A 17443-nucleotide genomic window follows, 5' to 3' on the forward strand; every position below is an offset into this window, starting at 1 on the left:
TGGAAACTTGGAAGATTTAATGAGGTACAGGCAGCTTTAATATGTGATAAGGCATTGTACTAGCTGTATTTGGATATTTGTTTCCCTGTATACTCTCATTGACTCAAGTGTTCAGTTATTATGGCATGCCACTGGGAAGTGATGGAAGACCCCACTAGGTCTCTTGAAAAACTTACTTACGAAATAAGAGCAAAAGTTAGATACTGCGCTTGTAATATGTCTAGTGGTCTTAGTCATGTCTTTGTGTTCAGCCATCTAAGTACAAGTGTGTGTGTGTGTGTGTGTGTGTGTGTGTGTGTGTGTGTGTGTGTGTTTTCAAAGTAACAGTTCTGAAAAACCAACAAGTGATTTTTTGATACTAAAGTTAGTAAGGTATTTGCCACTGTGCAGCTATTTTTTGTAACACTGAACTGCTTGAATGAATGCTCTGTAAACAGGAGTGGCTCATGATGTATTACATGTCATGTTTTCTTGAAATTATATGGAATTATACTAATTACTAGAGAAAAAGGTGCTATCCAAATGTAAGTTAATGAGTATTTGTATCTATTTCAGTTGGAGAAGTTTCATACGTTGAACTCTTCATGGATGAAAATGACAAACCACGGGGCTGTGGAATAGTAGAATTTGAATCGCCAGAGTCTGTGAAAAAAGCTGTGGAAAAAATGCACCGGTTTGATCTTAAAGGCAGAAAGCTGGTTGTTAAAGAGGTATCTCATTCTATACGATTTAAAGTGGTTGCAAAATAATATACATTTTAGATTCACATCACACTTTTCCTTTAGGAAGTTAATGGACATAGCTGAACCACATTTGCTTCTGTGCTTAAATTTTCTAGGATAGAATGTGTTAAAAATGTCAAGTGTGTGAATGTTTCATTGATGTACATTGGCAGTAGTGGCTGTAGTGCATTCTCCATTTTGTCATTTTCAAGTTTCATCTTGGACCAATTCATATATAATCTCTCTCTCTCTCTCTCTCTCTCTCTCTCTCTCTCTCTCTCTCTGTGTGTGTGTGTGTGTGTGTGTGTGTGTGTGTGTGTGTGTGTGTGTGTGTGTGTCCACTTCATTGCCACTTAGCACTTCCAACAGGGCTGTGTTTTGTGATATTACAATTAGGGTTAAGTATTTTCTTATTATTCTGTGTTCTAATCTCGTCACATGGACACAGTTGGTTTTATCAAATACTGCTTTTATCATTACACAAAAGAAAACATTGGAGACAGATATTAAAAGCAGAACTCATGTATAACTTTCCTTAATGTTTCAGGACTTTGGTGTTGACAGAGACAAATATGGTCGTCCAATTAAAGGTGGTGGTGGCGGTGGTGGTGGCGGTGCTGCTGGTGGAGTAGGTGGGGGTGGCACTGCAGGCATGGGCCAGGGAGCAGGTAATTTAGCTCGAGGGAGAGATGACGTCCGTGCCAAGTGGGATCATCCTGCTCCACCACTACCATTGCAGACAGCATTTCCAGCATTGGGGTCTCAGCAGGCAGCAAATGCTGCTGCAGCTGCCGCTGCAAGTAGCAAGTGGGGAAATACATATGGACTTAGTCCGGAATTTCTTGAGTCTCTCTGGATAACTGGCCCTTTGAACACAAGAGTTTTTGTTGCCAATGTAAGTAGTGCAAATAATTTTGTGGCATTAAAATAATGGGTTTTGTTGCATTTAATTATATTTTGTGTAATTAAATTTACTTCTTAGAAATTTCACACTTCAAAACTGATTTGCTCCAGTCAGGACTAATACCACATACTTTATCTATGTGACACAAACAAAGAATCAGTTTGCTTGCAAACTGCAAAATATCTGCTGCTCTTTGTCCAGGACAAATTTGAAATACTCACCTCCATTTACTCAGATAAGGATACTGTGAAGGTGGTATAACAGATAATGTGCAGAGACCCTCGTACGCCCTCAATCTCTGTGCTCTGCTCATCTTAGAGTGAACCTGATGTAAACATTACACCATGTATTCTTCCGGGTTTGCTTGAATCTCATTGGGTTTCGTTTAATGTGGAGTGGAATCCAAGCTGTGACCAGTACAGTGAAGTATGATCATAAATATAAGTTTTACGTCGCGTTACATGCACATATCCCACGATAATGTGGGACAACAGCTTTACTGGCGCATTAAATTTGGACAGCACTGGCCAGCCAGCAGTCCAACTAACTCAAATTACGTGAGCAGTTGCAGTTCAGATATGAAGGGACGAGCAATAAAACAATATGGCTTTGAATGTCATTTTATTTCTAAAGAGAATGAAATATTTGGAGAAACTCCAGTACTACTGCCTGCTTCTTAGGTGACCAGACAGCATAAAATGCTCTTGCTCTCACCTGACATAGTATTCTAATTACAAGCTAGAGTGATGAAACTTAAAACAGGGATTTTACTGTACTGTTGAACACTGAAGCCACTTAAGGTATTGATTACAGTTCTTGCTTATGCGATTCTGAGAAATACATTTCATTCTGGAAGTGTCACGTGCTACGTTGATACGGAGCCTATCAACAACAGAATCCATGAAGCCAACTAGGCACTGCGATTTCTCATCTTTTATGAAGAGTCGTTCTATATCCCGCCAGCGTTCAGCAGTGACTTTGTGTTAGTTCCAGTATGTCTGGCGGCTTAACTTCTCTGGTCAGATCCCACAACTTGGCTCGATCAGTTCTGGTGGGTTCATATTGCAATCGTACAATAGCAAATGTTAAAATGCAGCATTTGTATGATGTGCTCAATGCTGTGGGGAAGATGAGTTTCATGTTTCTACAGTACTTACCTACCTCTGTAATAAAAAAGATGGACGTAGTCCAAATAATGATTTGTTTCCCATTTTTACCTTAAAAAATTAAATTGTGTGTTCTCAATGAACACAACTCCTATGAACAGTCTTTTTTAAAACATTGATAATTACGAATGTGTATTTGAAGTGAAAACAGGAATTCCATGTCCAATACATAATTAGAAACAAGAAGTCGAGCATAATTCATAAAAAGTGATAAGTTTTATGATTGAGATTTCGATATTTCAAATCGAACAAAAAAAGATACTGGGGACTATTGAACCAACGAACCGTTAACTGTTCTTCGTTAACATTACATTATGCTCCCAACTGCACTACACATGTGGTGTGGGATTATGTATCAACTGTGTTTCATACAGTGGCTGGGAAAACTTCAAAGCCGATTATCTCTGTAAATTTATGAAAAACATTACGAACAGCCTATTTCTCGGCGCTGTTGAAATAAAAACTATGTAGCTAAAGTGTGATTAAGAGAAAGTTGATGGCTGTTAACACATTTGAATATTGGTTTCACTTAAGGGAAGTTGGAACACCCTATCCCGACAATGTTAAATTTGTGATTCGGTTTCCCTGTATTTCAGGAACCACCTTAGCCATTGGCATGAAACTTCTACAAGACATGAAACTGTTTGTTCTGATTCTGTTGAAGTACAATAATTGCATTTTTAATTACATGTTTAAATTTTGTGTACTTTCATGAATGTTATCCTAAATGATTTCAATTATACAAAGACATGTTCTTTTAGTTCAGTGGACTCAGGATATGTATGTTAAAATTTGAATACTCTAGTCGAAGTGGTTTCTGAGATTTAAGGAAAAAAGCAACAGAAAATTTAAATTTTCAGAAAAAGCTTCTGAAGTTTCAAAAGACTGCAACTCACTTAATATGAGCTTATTTTTTTAAATTTTTAGTCACTCAGAAGCACCCAGCGCCATACTGTACATCATCCTTTTGATCTTTTACAAGTTTTTTCTTCGTACTGGACTCCTTAGTGGCCAACTATGCTATCTGCTTCATCAAGGCAAACCTTGTCCATTCGTTAAAGTTCTCTGATGCAGTTTGCTCCAGGATTGCCATATGCTGTAGCACTTTCACCCTACCAGTGTTGCGATCATTAAAAGCATCACTGATGCTCCACTTCAATGTTTTCATTGCAACAAAAAAAAATTTGGTGAGTGAGTCCGTATAAAATTATAGAAAGACTCAATGGGATTTTGAGTCCGACCATACAGACACTTCTTTAGTAATTCAGGACACGCCAGGTCTCTCTAAATAGGTTTTATAATACCCATTGTAAGACGCCTGGGAGTACAATTGGGGGGGGGGGGTGACTACCTTTAAACTGTTTGTCGTTTTGGATTGCTGCTTTGCTTGACTGTGCGCCCTGTCCACACCAGGTACCAGATAATCCCGCAGCGGTCGTATTGTCCTGTCCCACACTGCTGTTGGTTTGCCTGAAATTATCTATTGAAATACGGGTTTAGGGGAGCCACTTGACATTAAAACACAATACTGTCTGACATCTGGTATGAGCAAATATATTCTGAGACGATAAAAGAAAGTTACAGATTGCACTGTTTACATTCTAAGTCGTACATGTTAATCCCAATTAACAATCTTGATGATTAACTGTCCACAATATCACTCAAGGCGAGCGTATGCGTAACCGACACGACGCGGGTGATTGATGATGATGATGATGATGATGATGATGATGATGATGATGATGATGATGATGATGATGATTCTGAAGCCGAATGATCAAATGAAAGTTTTTACACTCGTCACATATTCAGATATCTGGTAATAGTCCTCCTTGACACTAGTAATGATATAACAGTTTGTAAAGTTAATTTTTTAGTTTCTTGGCTCTCACTTGTACAAGTGTGTAAGTAAGTATTGTGTGCGACTGATTGTAGATATGCGGAACGCGATGACCGAATGCACGTCCTCACACTCGCTACAACACACTGGTACCTGACTACACTCTTCTATGGTAACTAATTTTTACTGATTCACGTTCGTTAATTCCGGGAGACTGAACACGGCGCGGATGATAGATGCTGTGCGACACGCAACGAGAAGATACATTAATACATTATTGACGGCACTGCTTATTTTCAGTTATTTCCTGACACACTTTCCTCTGAGCTGTTTCCATATATCATCACTTTACTATAATAGCACTGGTAGGAGCACTTCAACTTCCATACTAACGTGCCTCTCACAAGCAGAGCTACACACTACACAACATATCAGTTCCGTGTCCCGCACTCGACTCTGCAGACATGGCTGCTCGCAAAGATACTCCCAACAAAGCCAGCGATATGACAGTATGCTTACACCGTGACTGCTGCTGGGATGGAATTTTATGGCTGTATGAACTGTAAGAGTACTGGGCATTGCGATAATTGCACCATGAATCCGGTCCGGGAGGGCAAAGGTGGTGTATTGGTTTTTCATCAGTTGACAGTCAGCGGAAGAAGGTAGCCCATACTGCCTGCTGCATTTTCAACAAATCCTCAGTATTATTTCTAATGGCTGTCCCATAATACTGCTGTAGTTCATCAATCATTTCGCCTGTCAGTTTATCTCTCAAGCTCTGTTTCAACTTTCTCAAACTGGTACCCATCCTCCTACCATTACAAACATGTAATTTAACCTTTATAATAATACAGCAATGCACTGCCTTCTATATAAAAAATACAGAGTTTGAGATCTTGAAGTGATGCATGTAGGTGTAGGGTATACTCAAAAACTAAAATACTTCCCATGTGATATATATAATCATTTTATTTGGATAATTGCAAATTTTATCATTGGATAAAAATCTGAAGACATGAAAAAATTTCTGGTTTAACTCCCCTTATCGTAACGTAGTAATAATATATCTAATACATAAATAGGACCTACTTCCAGGACTGTAGCTCCAGTGTGTGTGTGTGTACACTATGGCTTTTTTGACCACTCATTGTGTTTGTGTTTATTTACCTCAGGTTTATTCGTATGATAAATGGATTGTAGTTGTATAACCCCTTTCCATACTTCATAGTAGGGCAGAGGTAGTCGGCATGATGATATTTTGCCGACATACCCAAATTTAAATATATACATTGGCCAATAATAATGCACTTACTTGTCTCATCACACAACAGTCTTGTTGTTTAATTTGCATCCTCACAGGGTCAAATTTGTTGTTCCCAGGTACTGTCTTCTGTAATCACTGCATTGGAAGTAGACATTTTACAGTAAATGTGTTCATGCTGTTGTTGAATAGTTGTTTGTAACTGCATCATTTGATAAACATATATTCATCAGTTGATGTTGTATGTGGGTTGTTTTCTGTAGCTTTGAGTTTCAAAACCCTTTCTCTGTTATCTGACTTTCACCTTTGTTGTGGTGGGTGAACCCCAATTGCATGAGACATGTTAAGTAGGAATAAGCAAAGAAAAATGCAGTGCAACTTAAAGAAAAATGCTGTCTGGTGATATAAATGTTGAATTAAGTTTGGAATTTTAAATAGGAACATCTATATAAATGAAACTTCCTGGCAGATTAAAACTGTGTGCCCGACTGAGACTTGAACTCGGGACCCTTGCCTTTCGCGGGCAAGTGCTCCACCAACTGAGCCACCGAAGCACGACTCACGCCCGCCACTCACAGCTTTACTTCTGCCAGTATCCGTCTCCTACCTTCCAAACCTTCTCCGCAGTATCCTTTCTTTCAGGAGTGCTAGTTCTGCAAGGTTCGCAGAAGAGCTTCTGTAAAGTTTGGAAGGTAGGAGACGGATACTGGCAGAAGTAAAGCTGTGAGTGCCGGGCGTGAGTCGTGCTTCGGTAGCTCAGTTGGTGGAGCACTTGCCCGCGAAAGGCAAGGGTCCCGAGTTCGAGTCTCGGTCGGGCACACAGTTTTAATCTGCCAGGAAGTTTCATATCAGCGCACACTCTGCTGCAGAGTGAAAATCTCATTCTTGATCTATATAAATGTTGAATTAAGTTTGGAATTTTAAATAGGAACATCTCATGCCAGAATTTAAAGTTCAGAATGGTTCCACACGCTGAAATGAAGTCTTTCAAATATTGGTGGACTTCTTATATTATTTCGCTGTACTACCATACAGTGAAAAGTGGATGTCTGAAATTCAGTGTTAGATTGTAATTTTAAGTCCTGGGGTATTTACAATGCCTAGAAGTCTAAATTCAGAAATGTATGCACTGACACACGCGTAGAGATTGTTACAGGTTTTGTGCTCTTTGTCAGATTTGTGGTACTGTACTCGATCACCCCCTGGCCTTCTCATCACATTCCAGTCTCTCAGATCGCGACCAGTGAATAAAAAGTTTTAATAAAAAATTTCTAAAAGTTATTTCAGCTAGTAGTGGTCCACACCTACAAATGTCACTCTACAGCCTTGATGGTTACATTTGTATTTTATCTCTGACAGATATCACTGGACGTACAATTTTGGAGATGAATCAAACTTTGAAAGATACATGAACTATACAAAGAAAACTTTGTATTGCAGTAAAAACCATTTTTACCATTTCCAAATTACTTGAAAATAATGGTGTAAAACATGGGAAATAACTTGTACAGATTACATACAGAGCCCCCCTTAGAATGTATGTTTCATATGTCAATGGGCATCAAAAGTACTAATAAAGGCCTTGTTTATTATTTAATAAAAGTTACTTGAGTTTTTTGCTACATTTAGTAGCTGACATGAAATTTAGTGACACTTTAGCCAGCAAATTACACTAAAAATAATGCAAATCGAGCAGCAGTCTCCTGTTGATTTACTTGTTTGCAAAGCTAAGGTGATTTGTTTGGCTTTTTATTATTTAAACTCACAGCTTACAAAAAGTGCAGCTCACTTTTATAGTGTTGAAAATCTAAACTGCATCTTGCAAAAGTGACTTAAGCAGGTGTATACAGTAGCCTAGATTTATGTAGCTGTTCTACACTTCGTTAAGAAAACTGTGAAATACTGTTAAAGTGCATTAAATACGTAATACACCACAGATATGTCACTGCAGTCTTTATAACACACTCACTGTCTTCGTAAACCAGCAACCAAGTTGCAACTTCCAAATCAACCTAGATGTGCAGGTACGGTACAATTTGGCCTGTATCCCCAGTCAAGATTACAGGGGGGGAGGGTACCATATTAAATTTTAGCCTTTTAACAACCATTTTAGTAAAACAGTAAAAATTGTTTTATACTGACCTTTAATTTGAGGTTTTAACGTAAATGTGTTGTGAATAAATGGGTACAGTAGTTACTACTTCGAACAAAGAAATCGAAAATTGTTGGTTATTTTAATTTTTTAGTTAATTTCCTGTGTGGTTTTTAAGTTCGTAAACACAGTGGAAAGTGTTGTCATAGACATCTGCAGCAGGAATATAATTTCTAAAGTACACACTTTCGAGAAGTCTGTTTTTGCCAGCCTCTTTCAAAGTTAATACCTGCTGCACAATTCATTTCCTGTAGTCTTTGAAGGCATGGGCAAAACCCAAATCTGAGGGTTGTAAGTTGGTCATGAAGTTTATCAGCAGAAACTACAATTGCACTAATGTAAACTTAATTTTTTTTAATATGCAGGGCAACAATTTACTAATCAGAAATTTACTGTTGGGTGTTCAAATTATTCCATCAAGCCAATGTAATTGCTTCTAGAATAATTCTGGCGTCAACCACACTGGTGCTGTAGTCTGTAGTCTGTTGGCAGTGTTCCTACCTCTTTAAAATAATGCTGTTTTTTTTGATTTGTCAGTCACAAATGGTTTAATTTTTCTGTGGCCATCAGCATTTCAGCAGTTAACTTTGCCTTCATGGCAGTTTTCACCTTTGAAGGCAAAAGTTTTGTTTGGCAGGATGCCAAAAGAGATACCAGCATCATTAATGTTGAAAGTAATTTTATTAATAATTGATTGTTCCTTTGGTTTATATTTCTTCATTTGTTCTTATAACCTGCCATTCTGCCATTCACTAACATATTTTGTATCTACACTCTTTCCTTTGCCACATCGTTTTGTACACAACATTGTACAGGTTCTTAAACCTATCAGTATACCCATTGATATGCTGAAGCCCTTGATCTCGAGCACGTTGGTGACTTATAGTGCATTTTTGTGTTATATCACGCTGTTCACTGTAATGTTCAAAACATATGCTGTCTGAAACCAGTTCTTCACAATTCCTTCTAGTTGTGAATATTTAGACTAACTGGCATATTTTATTGTTTGTGGCCCAGTTGTGCTTGTACTTAAAAAAATAGCCTATTTTCAATGATTTTGTTCAGCTTGTACACAGGTCTTCCTATAGTCTCTGCTAGTGCCACGATCAACTTTAACTCTTTCAAAAAATTTTCTTTCTTTCCATTGAAAGTGTCTTTTTTGGTAACATCCGTATTTTCTAACTTAAAAATAGGAAAGGAAACAAAACTTCAAAGGAGGAACAAATGACACACTTCGGTCACTTAATATAAGGCTACAGACATGTTACACACACTAAATGCATAGCATGTCAGTTAAGGAGGGTAGCTCTGTTGATCAGAATTGACTCACCTCATATGTAGTAGTAGTTTTATCAGTGCTGCCAGTGATGTCAGCCTTAGCTAGCAGACAAACACTGTTAAGTGCATATACGAACCATAAAGGAAACTGCCATGTATTATGTGACAGATACTGGGAAATGGATGTCCTCTGCATACAATCATAATCACAGGGTGAAGTTGACACTGATACAGTAGGGTTACAGTACAGGAGTAGGTTTAATAATGAGTAAAAAATAGGAGTAAGCTACTGCAAACAGCATAGTGAACACATTATTGTGGCCAAGATAGCCACAAAGCCCACACCTACTACAGTAGTATAAGTTTATATGCCAACTAGATCTGCAGATAATGAATAAATTGATGAAATGTATGATGATGAGATAAAAGAAATTATTCAGGTAGTGAAAGGAGATGAAATTTTAATAGTCATGGGTGACTGGAATTAAGAGAGTAGGAAAACTGAGATACGGAAAAGTAGTAAGTGAATATGGATTGGGGGTAAGATATGAGGAAGCCGCCTGTTAGAGTTTTGCACAGAGCATAACTTAATCATAGCTAACACTTCGTTCAAGAATCATAAAAGAAGGTTGTATACATACAAGAATCCTGGAGATATTAGAAGGTGTCAGATTATATAATGGTAAGACAGATTTAGGAACCAGGTTTTAATTGTAAGACTTTCCAGGGTCAGATGTGGACTCTGACCACAATCTATTGGTTATGAACTGTAGATTAAAACTGAAGAAACTGCAAAAAGGTGGGAATTTAAGAAGATGGGACCTGGATAAACAGAAAGAACCAGAGGTTGTACAGAGTTTCAGGGAGAGCATAAGGGAACAATTGACAGGTATGGGGGACAGAAGTACAGTAGAAGAAGAATGGCTAGCTCTGAGGGATGAAGTAGGGAAGGCAGCAGAAGATAAAAAGACGAGGGCTAATAGAAATCCTTGGGTAACAGAAGAAATATTGAGTTCAATTGATGAAAGGAGAAAATATAAAAATGCAGTAAATAAAGCAGGCAAAAAGGAATACAGATGTGTCAAAAAGGAGATCAACAGGGAGTGCAAAGTGGTTAAGTAGGTATGGCTAGAAGACAAATGTAAGGATGTAGAGGCTTCTCACTAGGGGTAAGATAGATACTGCCTACAGGAAAATTAGAGACCTTTGGAGAAAAGAGCCACTAGCATGAATATCAAGAGCTCAGGTGGAAGGACTATATATACAAGAGCAATGTACTTGAGGAAAATGGAAATGCAAGAGGATGTAGATGAAGATGAAATGGGAGATACGATACTGCATGAAGAGTTTGACAGAGCACTGAAAGACCTGAGTTGAAACGAGGCCCCGGGAATAGACAACATTCCATTGGAACTACTGACGGCCTTGGGAGAGAGTCCTGACAAACCTCTACCATCTGGTGAGCAAGATGCACGAGACAGGCGAAATACCCTCAGACTTCAAGAAGAATATAATTATTCCAATCCCAAAGAAAGCAGGTGTTGACAAATGTGAAAATTACCAAACTATCAGTTTAATAAGTTATGGCTGCAAAATACTAACTCGAATTCTTTACAGACGAATGGAAAAACTGGTATAAGCAGACCTTGGGGAAGATCAGTTTGGATTCCATAGAAACATGGGAACATTTGTAGACTTGGAGAAGCTTTTGACAATGTTGACTGGAATACTCTTTCAAATTCTGAAGGTGCAGGGGTAAAATACAGCCAGCGAAAGGCTATTTACAATTTTTCCAAAAAGCAGACAGCAGTTAGTCAAGGAGCATGAAAAGGGAAGCAGTGTTTGGGGAGGGAGTGAGACAGGGTTGTAGCTTCTCCCCGATGTTGCTCAATCTGTATATTGAGCAAGCAGTAAAGGAAACAAAGGAAAATTTGGAGTAGGTATTAAAATCCATGGAGAAGAACTAAAAACTTCGAGGTTTGCTGATGACATTGTAATTCTGTCAGAGACAAAGGACTTGGAAGAGCAGTTGAATGGAATGGACAGTGTCATGAAAAGAGGGTATAAGATGAACATCAACAAAATCAAACCGAGGATAATGGAATGTAGTCGAATTAAGTCAGGTGATGCTGAGGAATTAGATTAGTAAAGGACACTTGAAGTAGTAAAGAAGTTTTGCTATTTGGGGAGCAAAATAACTGATGATGGTCGAAGTAGGGAGGATATAAAATGTAGACTGGCAATGGCAAGGAAAGCGTATCTGAAGGAGAGAAATTTGTTAACATAGAGTATAGATTTGAGTGTCAGGACGTCATTTATGAAAGGATTTGTATGGAGTATAGCCATGTATGGAAGAGAGCCAGGGTGATTAATAGTTTGGACAAGACGAGAATAGAAGCTTTCGAAATGAGGTGTTACAGCAGAATGCTGAAGATTAGATGATTAGCTCACATAACTAATGAGGAGGTGTTGAATAGGATTGGGAGAAGAGGACCTTGTGGCACAACTTGATTAGAAGAAGGGATCGCTTGGTAGGACACGTTCTGAGGCATCAAGGGATCACCAATTTAGTATTGGAGAGCAGTGTGGAGGGTAAAAATCGTAGAGGGAGACCGAGAGACGAGTACACTAAGCAGATTCAGAAGGATGTAGGTTGCAGTAGGTACTGGGAGATGAAGCAGCTTGCACAGGATAGAGTAGCATGGAGAGCTGCATCAAACGAGTCTCAGGACTGAAGACCACAACAGAAGATGCAAGTTGCAGGTGCATATCTTCATTCTTTTTCAAGTATTTCTCTAACAATTTTTCTCGTGTCTTCCCATCCGTAACCTCCAAAGGCTATTCAACCAATGGCAGGTGGAGGGAAGTTCATGCACGTACTGTAATTACTAAATTGTTGAAATTTGTGACCAGGTAACCAAAGGTAAGTGGTTGTCTAAACTAAATTATGCTTGACCAGTAACATTTTATTTCCTATGTGACTTAGGTAGCTATGAATCTGAATATAATTTACCAGTGGCTTTTGTATACGTGCCAAGTGTTGGCACTTTAGTTGTAACAAAGTCAGTCAGTTATTCTACTAAGAAGATCATTAGAAATTTTTCAGCACTTCCTTATATCACAAGATAAGGGTTAGAGCAGCAGTTCTGTGTGTGGTACATAAAGGGATCAAAATTACCTCATTTTAATGTGATATTGCAGGATCATATGAATTGAAAGTGCAGAAAACCTCTGTTCGTTTTCAAAAATGTGGTTAGAACATATTTCTTCTGATATTTCAGGAGCCACTTTGCCAGTGGCATAAATGTTTTTGCCGTAAATACAAGGGTTGGAACTTTTATAGTGGCAGATAACAGAACGCAGCATGTCATTCTCAATGGAGAGGTGTCTTCCGAAGTAAGTGATTTCAGGTGTGCCGCAGGGGAGTGTCATAGGACCGTTGCTGTTCACAATATACATAAATGACCTGGTGGATGACATCGGAAGTTTACTGAGGCTTTTTGCAGATGATGCTTTGGTGTATCGAGAGGTTGCAACAATGGAAAATTGTACTGAAATGCAGGAGGATCTGCAGCGAATTGACGCATGGTGCACGGAATGGCAATTGAATCTCAATGTAGACAAGTGTAATGTGATGCGAATACATAGAAAGATAGGTCCCTTATCATTTAGCTACAAAATAGCAGGTCAGCAACTGGAAGCAGTTAATTCCATAAATTATCTGGGAGTACGCATTAGGAGTGATTTAAAATGGAATGATCATATAAAGTTGATTGTCGGTAAAGCAGATGCCAGACAGAGATTCATTGGAAGAATCCTAAGGAAATGCAATCCGACAACAAAGGAAGTAGGTTACAGTACGCTTGTTCGCCCAATGCTTGAATACTGCTCAGCAGTGTGGGATCCGCACCAGGTAGGGTTGATAGAAGAGATAGAGAAGATCCAACGGAGAGCAGTGCGCTTCGTTACAGGATCATTTAGTAATTGCGATAGTGTTACGGAGATAATAGATAAACTCCAGTGGAAGACTCTGCAGGAGAGATGCTCAGTAGCTCGGTACGGGGTTTAGTTAAAGTTTCGAGAACATACCTTCACCGAAGAGCTAAGCAGTATATTGCTCCCTCCTACGTATATCTCGCGAAGAGACCATGAGGATAAAATCATAGATTAGAGCCCACACAGAAGCATACCGACAATCCTTCTTTCCACGTACAATACGAGACTGGAATAGAAGGGAGAACCGATAGAGGTACTCAGGGTACCCTCCGCCACACACTGTCAGGTGGCTTGCGGAGTATGGATGTAGATATAGAATTATTTACAACTTGGAAAAAACAGATACGTCTTTCGAAGTTTTACTGACCTTCACAGTAGTCCCAGCATTGTGTATAACCTGTTGCAAGCAATGTGGAAGTTGTAGGATACTCTTAGCAGTGCCGGTTGTGTTCACAGTTTGAGCAGCCCAGTCTATTGCCTCCTGAATTTGTAGCAGTTCTGAAGTGAATGTCGTGAAATGTTTTCTTTAGTTTAGAAATCGAATTGAACTCGTGGGGGCTTACTTCAGGAGTGTGCAATAGGTGGCATAGCACTTGGCAGCCCCATCAGTAAAACAAATAAGTAACCGCTTCCACTGTACGTGCGTGAGCATTGTCCTGCAAAAGTCTGATCCTGCAGAAAGTGTCATCACTTCTGTCTTTAAGCTGGTTGTAGGTTGTGTTCCAAAATTGAACAGCATAGAGACAGAAGTAATTCCACTTCCTGCGTGACTGGACCATCATTTTGTAGGACAATGCTCAAGCATGTACAGTGAAAGCTGTTACTTACTTGTTTGACTGATGGGGCTACTAAGTGCTATACCATATACTGCACTCCCCTCCACTCGTGAGTTCAACTTGATTTCTAAACTGAAGGAAACACTTCATGGCATTCGCTTCAGAACTGCTACAAATTCAGGAGGCAATAGACTGCGGTACTCAAACTGTCAACACAACCTGCACTGCTAAGAGTATCCTACCACTTCCACATTGCTTGCAACAGGTTATACACAATGCTGGTGACTACTTTAAAGGTCAGTAAAACTTTGAAACAAGTATCTATTTTTTACGAGCTGAAAATAAATAGTTGCCACTTTCAAAGTTTCAACCTCGTATTACAAGAAATGTGGATATCACAGATGTGTGCTCAAAATTTGATGGATATTTGATCGAAAAGAATCAAAAGTGCATTTTTGCTTTTTGTTTTAAATGATCAAGAATGAAAGTTACGTATCGTTAAGGAAGTCACAGATATGCCCATATTGGCATAGTATGTTAACAGTTCAGAACTATTTTTGTGTGTTCTGTTACTTTGAATGTTAAAAGAATTTAATTTTTATTAATGCTAGAGTCTTTCCCTTGTATTTAAATGTGTTTTTTCCTTTTTCAGCTGGACTACAAAGTAGACGAAAAGAAGCTAAAAGAAGTATTTAAACTGGCTGGAAAAGTGGTCAGTGCAGAAATTAGTACTGATAAAGAAGGCAAGAGTAGGGGATTTGGCGTTGTTGAATATGAACATCCAGTGGAAGCTGTTCAAGCTATTTGTATCCTTCTGTATTTCTATTGCGCCTTTGTGTGTTCATGTATAACTGGACATCAATGTGGTCTCCCGCTAAATGTTTTTTATATGGCAACTGTTAGGAAAGCAGGAGAAATTTCTAATTTTATAGGCAGTTACTGTACTGGTTAGGATTATTCTAATAGGATGCCACATCCAGATAGGTGTATAAAACATTCGACGTTCTGTGTATTCACTTTAATTAAATTCATATTTTCTCTGGAGTTTTAAATGTAGAGAAAATGTAAGTGCAAAATATGTAACATGTGAACATTAAGGAATTAAGACATTTCTCTCTTGTGCAAGAATCATTAAAATAAGTGATCTACTCAGCTTTGAAAGAGACAAAAATATAACAGAATTGAATATTTCATCTCTTATGTGACACATTTACAACATTTTTATGTACAGTGGACAGTTACTGAAATTTCTTTAAATGGCATGCACATACCAGCAGAGTGCTTTAAATTATTAGTCAAAGAATGAGCCAGCACAGATGCATGTGGCAAAATTAAAATACTTACAGATACTAATTTTTAAGACACGTATAATAGTGTACCATTCAATGCAGATTTTGGAAGGGCTTAGATAGCTTGAAGTCTTTGCCAATCTGCTGTTTCTAAATCTTGGTTTAGTTTGTCTTTAATCATGGTGTATTTCTCATAATAGTTGTATAATAATCCTTAATGATTTCTCCAGCTATGTTGCATAATCAGATGTTGTACGACAGGAAAATCACTGTAAGGATGGATCGCATAGAACACAAACAAGAAGGACCATTGAAACTTCCTGAAGGTTTGAGAGGCCTAGGAATGGGTCTTGGTGCTGGCGGAGCTCCACTTCAGGATGTTGCAAGTATGGAAAATTGATTATTTCTTTAAATGTGTTACAGATTGAAGTGACAGTGTGTAATTCATGTTACTAATGTACATGGAAGTACAAGGTAGGCCTTTCCATTTGTCAGTTAGGGACTTGAAAACGTAGAATCTATTTTGGACAAAAGTTGCACCCACATTATTTGTTTATAAATAATCAAATATAATTATATGAATGCATGGTCTGTTTCAACAAATGATCATTTATGTTGAGAAATGCATAAACATTTTACCCCATCAGTCAACAAAGTGCTTGTCTGATTTGAGTTTTTGACACTGTCTTTTTTCCACTCAGTTCAATAATTACAGAATTTGCAGAATATTAATGGTTTTTCGGGGCAGTTATGTCATGAATGTGAATGAACTAGACTTCATACTGCCAGAGAGGAAGGACTGGTGTGGGGAAATGAGCCCATGCCTTGTCCAAGCAGGGCAGCAGTCTGCACAAAGCATTTCCGCCACAGCAGAACTAACACATCATAGAGATTGCCATCCCTTCTGGTGTTGAGTTTTAATGAGCTCTGTGATGACCGGGATTGGTCTCTCCGGATAGTTCAAAGCACAACACAACATTCAGTAACAGCTACCATGCAAGTTGGTAGAGCCGTAAACAGGGTAACTAGACTCAACCTCTACTGTTATTTGATGCAACTACAGTTAAACTGCTACTGGAAACTACATTTAAAAGCAAGTTGGTTGAAATCTGACTATTGTACCAGCTTTCAAACATAAGCATTCCTTTGTTAATGCTAGGTCCTGTTGCAGATTTGTTACATGGTGTATATCTTGGAGGCTATTCTACCGTCAACAATTTGCGTGGCACTTGAACATAGTGCACTGATGCATTGTTGCATTGTTACATTTGTGCACTTTCATTTTGCAAGCATGTTCTCGCGTGTGTTCTTTCCAAATTTGAGTTCGCCAGATGCCCGATATTAGTAGTTGTAAAATTGGTTACATATGCAATATTTGTAGAAGAAAATAAGGCTATTTAAACTGATTTAATGGTCATCTGGATAAAACGTATTATGAAATAGGGTCTGTTAGGTAACACCATTTCTGCATTATGAGACTGCATTTGCATCTGTATTTCCATTGATTGAAATGCAAGTTTTTTTCAGGTTCCTAGTTGTAATAGAATGTACCTTAACATTAATGTCCTGAAGTTTATTCTCAAACTGCAGATATGTGTATCTTCTTTCCTGACAGAATGTAGTCAGTCAGTTTGAAATTGTAGCTAAGTGGTATTTTTAATCTTCAAAAATATCAATTTGATTATGGATCAGTAAAAAAATTGAATTTTGTAATGTTTTTGTCCTAATGTAAATTGTCTGTGGCTCGTGGTGTAGTGGCTAGCATTGCTGCCTCTGGATCACGGGGTCCCAGGTTCGATTCCTGCCTGGGTTGGGGGTTTTCTGTGCCTGGGGACTGTTAGTGTTAAGTGTTGTCCTCATCATTCCATCGTTGATGAATGTGACGAGATTGGTTTGTCAATGTAGGGACTTAGTATGGGCACTGATAACTGCGCAGTTGACGCCCCACAAACTAATCATCGCCTAATATAAAGACTGTTTTTCTGAGTGAGATTGGTTGTGCTAGAGTGGAGGTAACTGTATACAGATTGTTTTTCTAAGAAAGTCTTCTTTGCAACAA

At 38.4% G+C, this 17443-nt stretch overlaps 1 protein-coding gene across 4 annotated transcripts in view; it reads left to right on the forward strand.

Moving 5' to 3' along the window:
• LOC126281367 (myelin expression factor 2) overlaps positions 1 to 17443 on the forward strand; it is a 69855-nt gene that overhangs the window by 22580 nt on the left and 29832 nt on the right. For all 4 annotated transcript variants that reach the window (XM_049980282.1, XM_049980281.1, XM_049980284.1 and 1 more), the window contains exons 3-6: positions 556 to 710; positions 1270 to 1617; positions 14748 to 14901; positions 15615 to 15770. In XM_049980282.1, coding sequence (XP_049836239.1) covers positions 556 to 710; positions 1270 to 1617; positions 14748 to 14901; positions 15615 to 15770 — 813 coding nt within the window. The remainder of the gene's footprint in view (positions 1 to 555; positions 711 to 1269; positions 1618 to 14747; positions 14902 to 15614; positions 15771 to 17443) is intronic.

This window comes from Schistocerca gregaria, chromosome 7, assembly GCF_023897955.1.
Source record: "Schistocerca gregaria isolate iqSchGreg1 chromosome 7, iqSchGreg1.2, whole genome shotgun sequence".
Taxonomy (NCBI): Eukaryota; Metazoa; Arthropoda; class Insecta; order Orthoptera; family Acrididae; genus Schistocerca; species Schistocerca gregaria.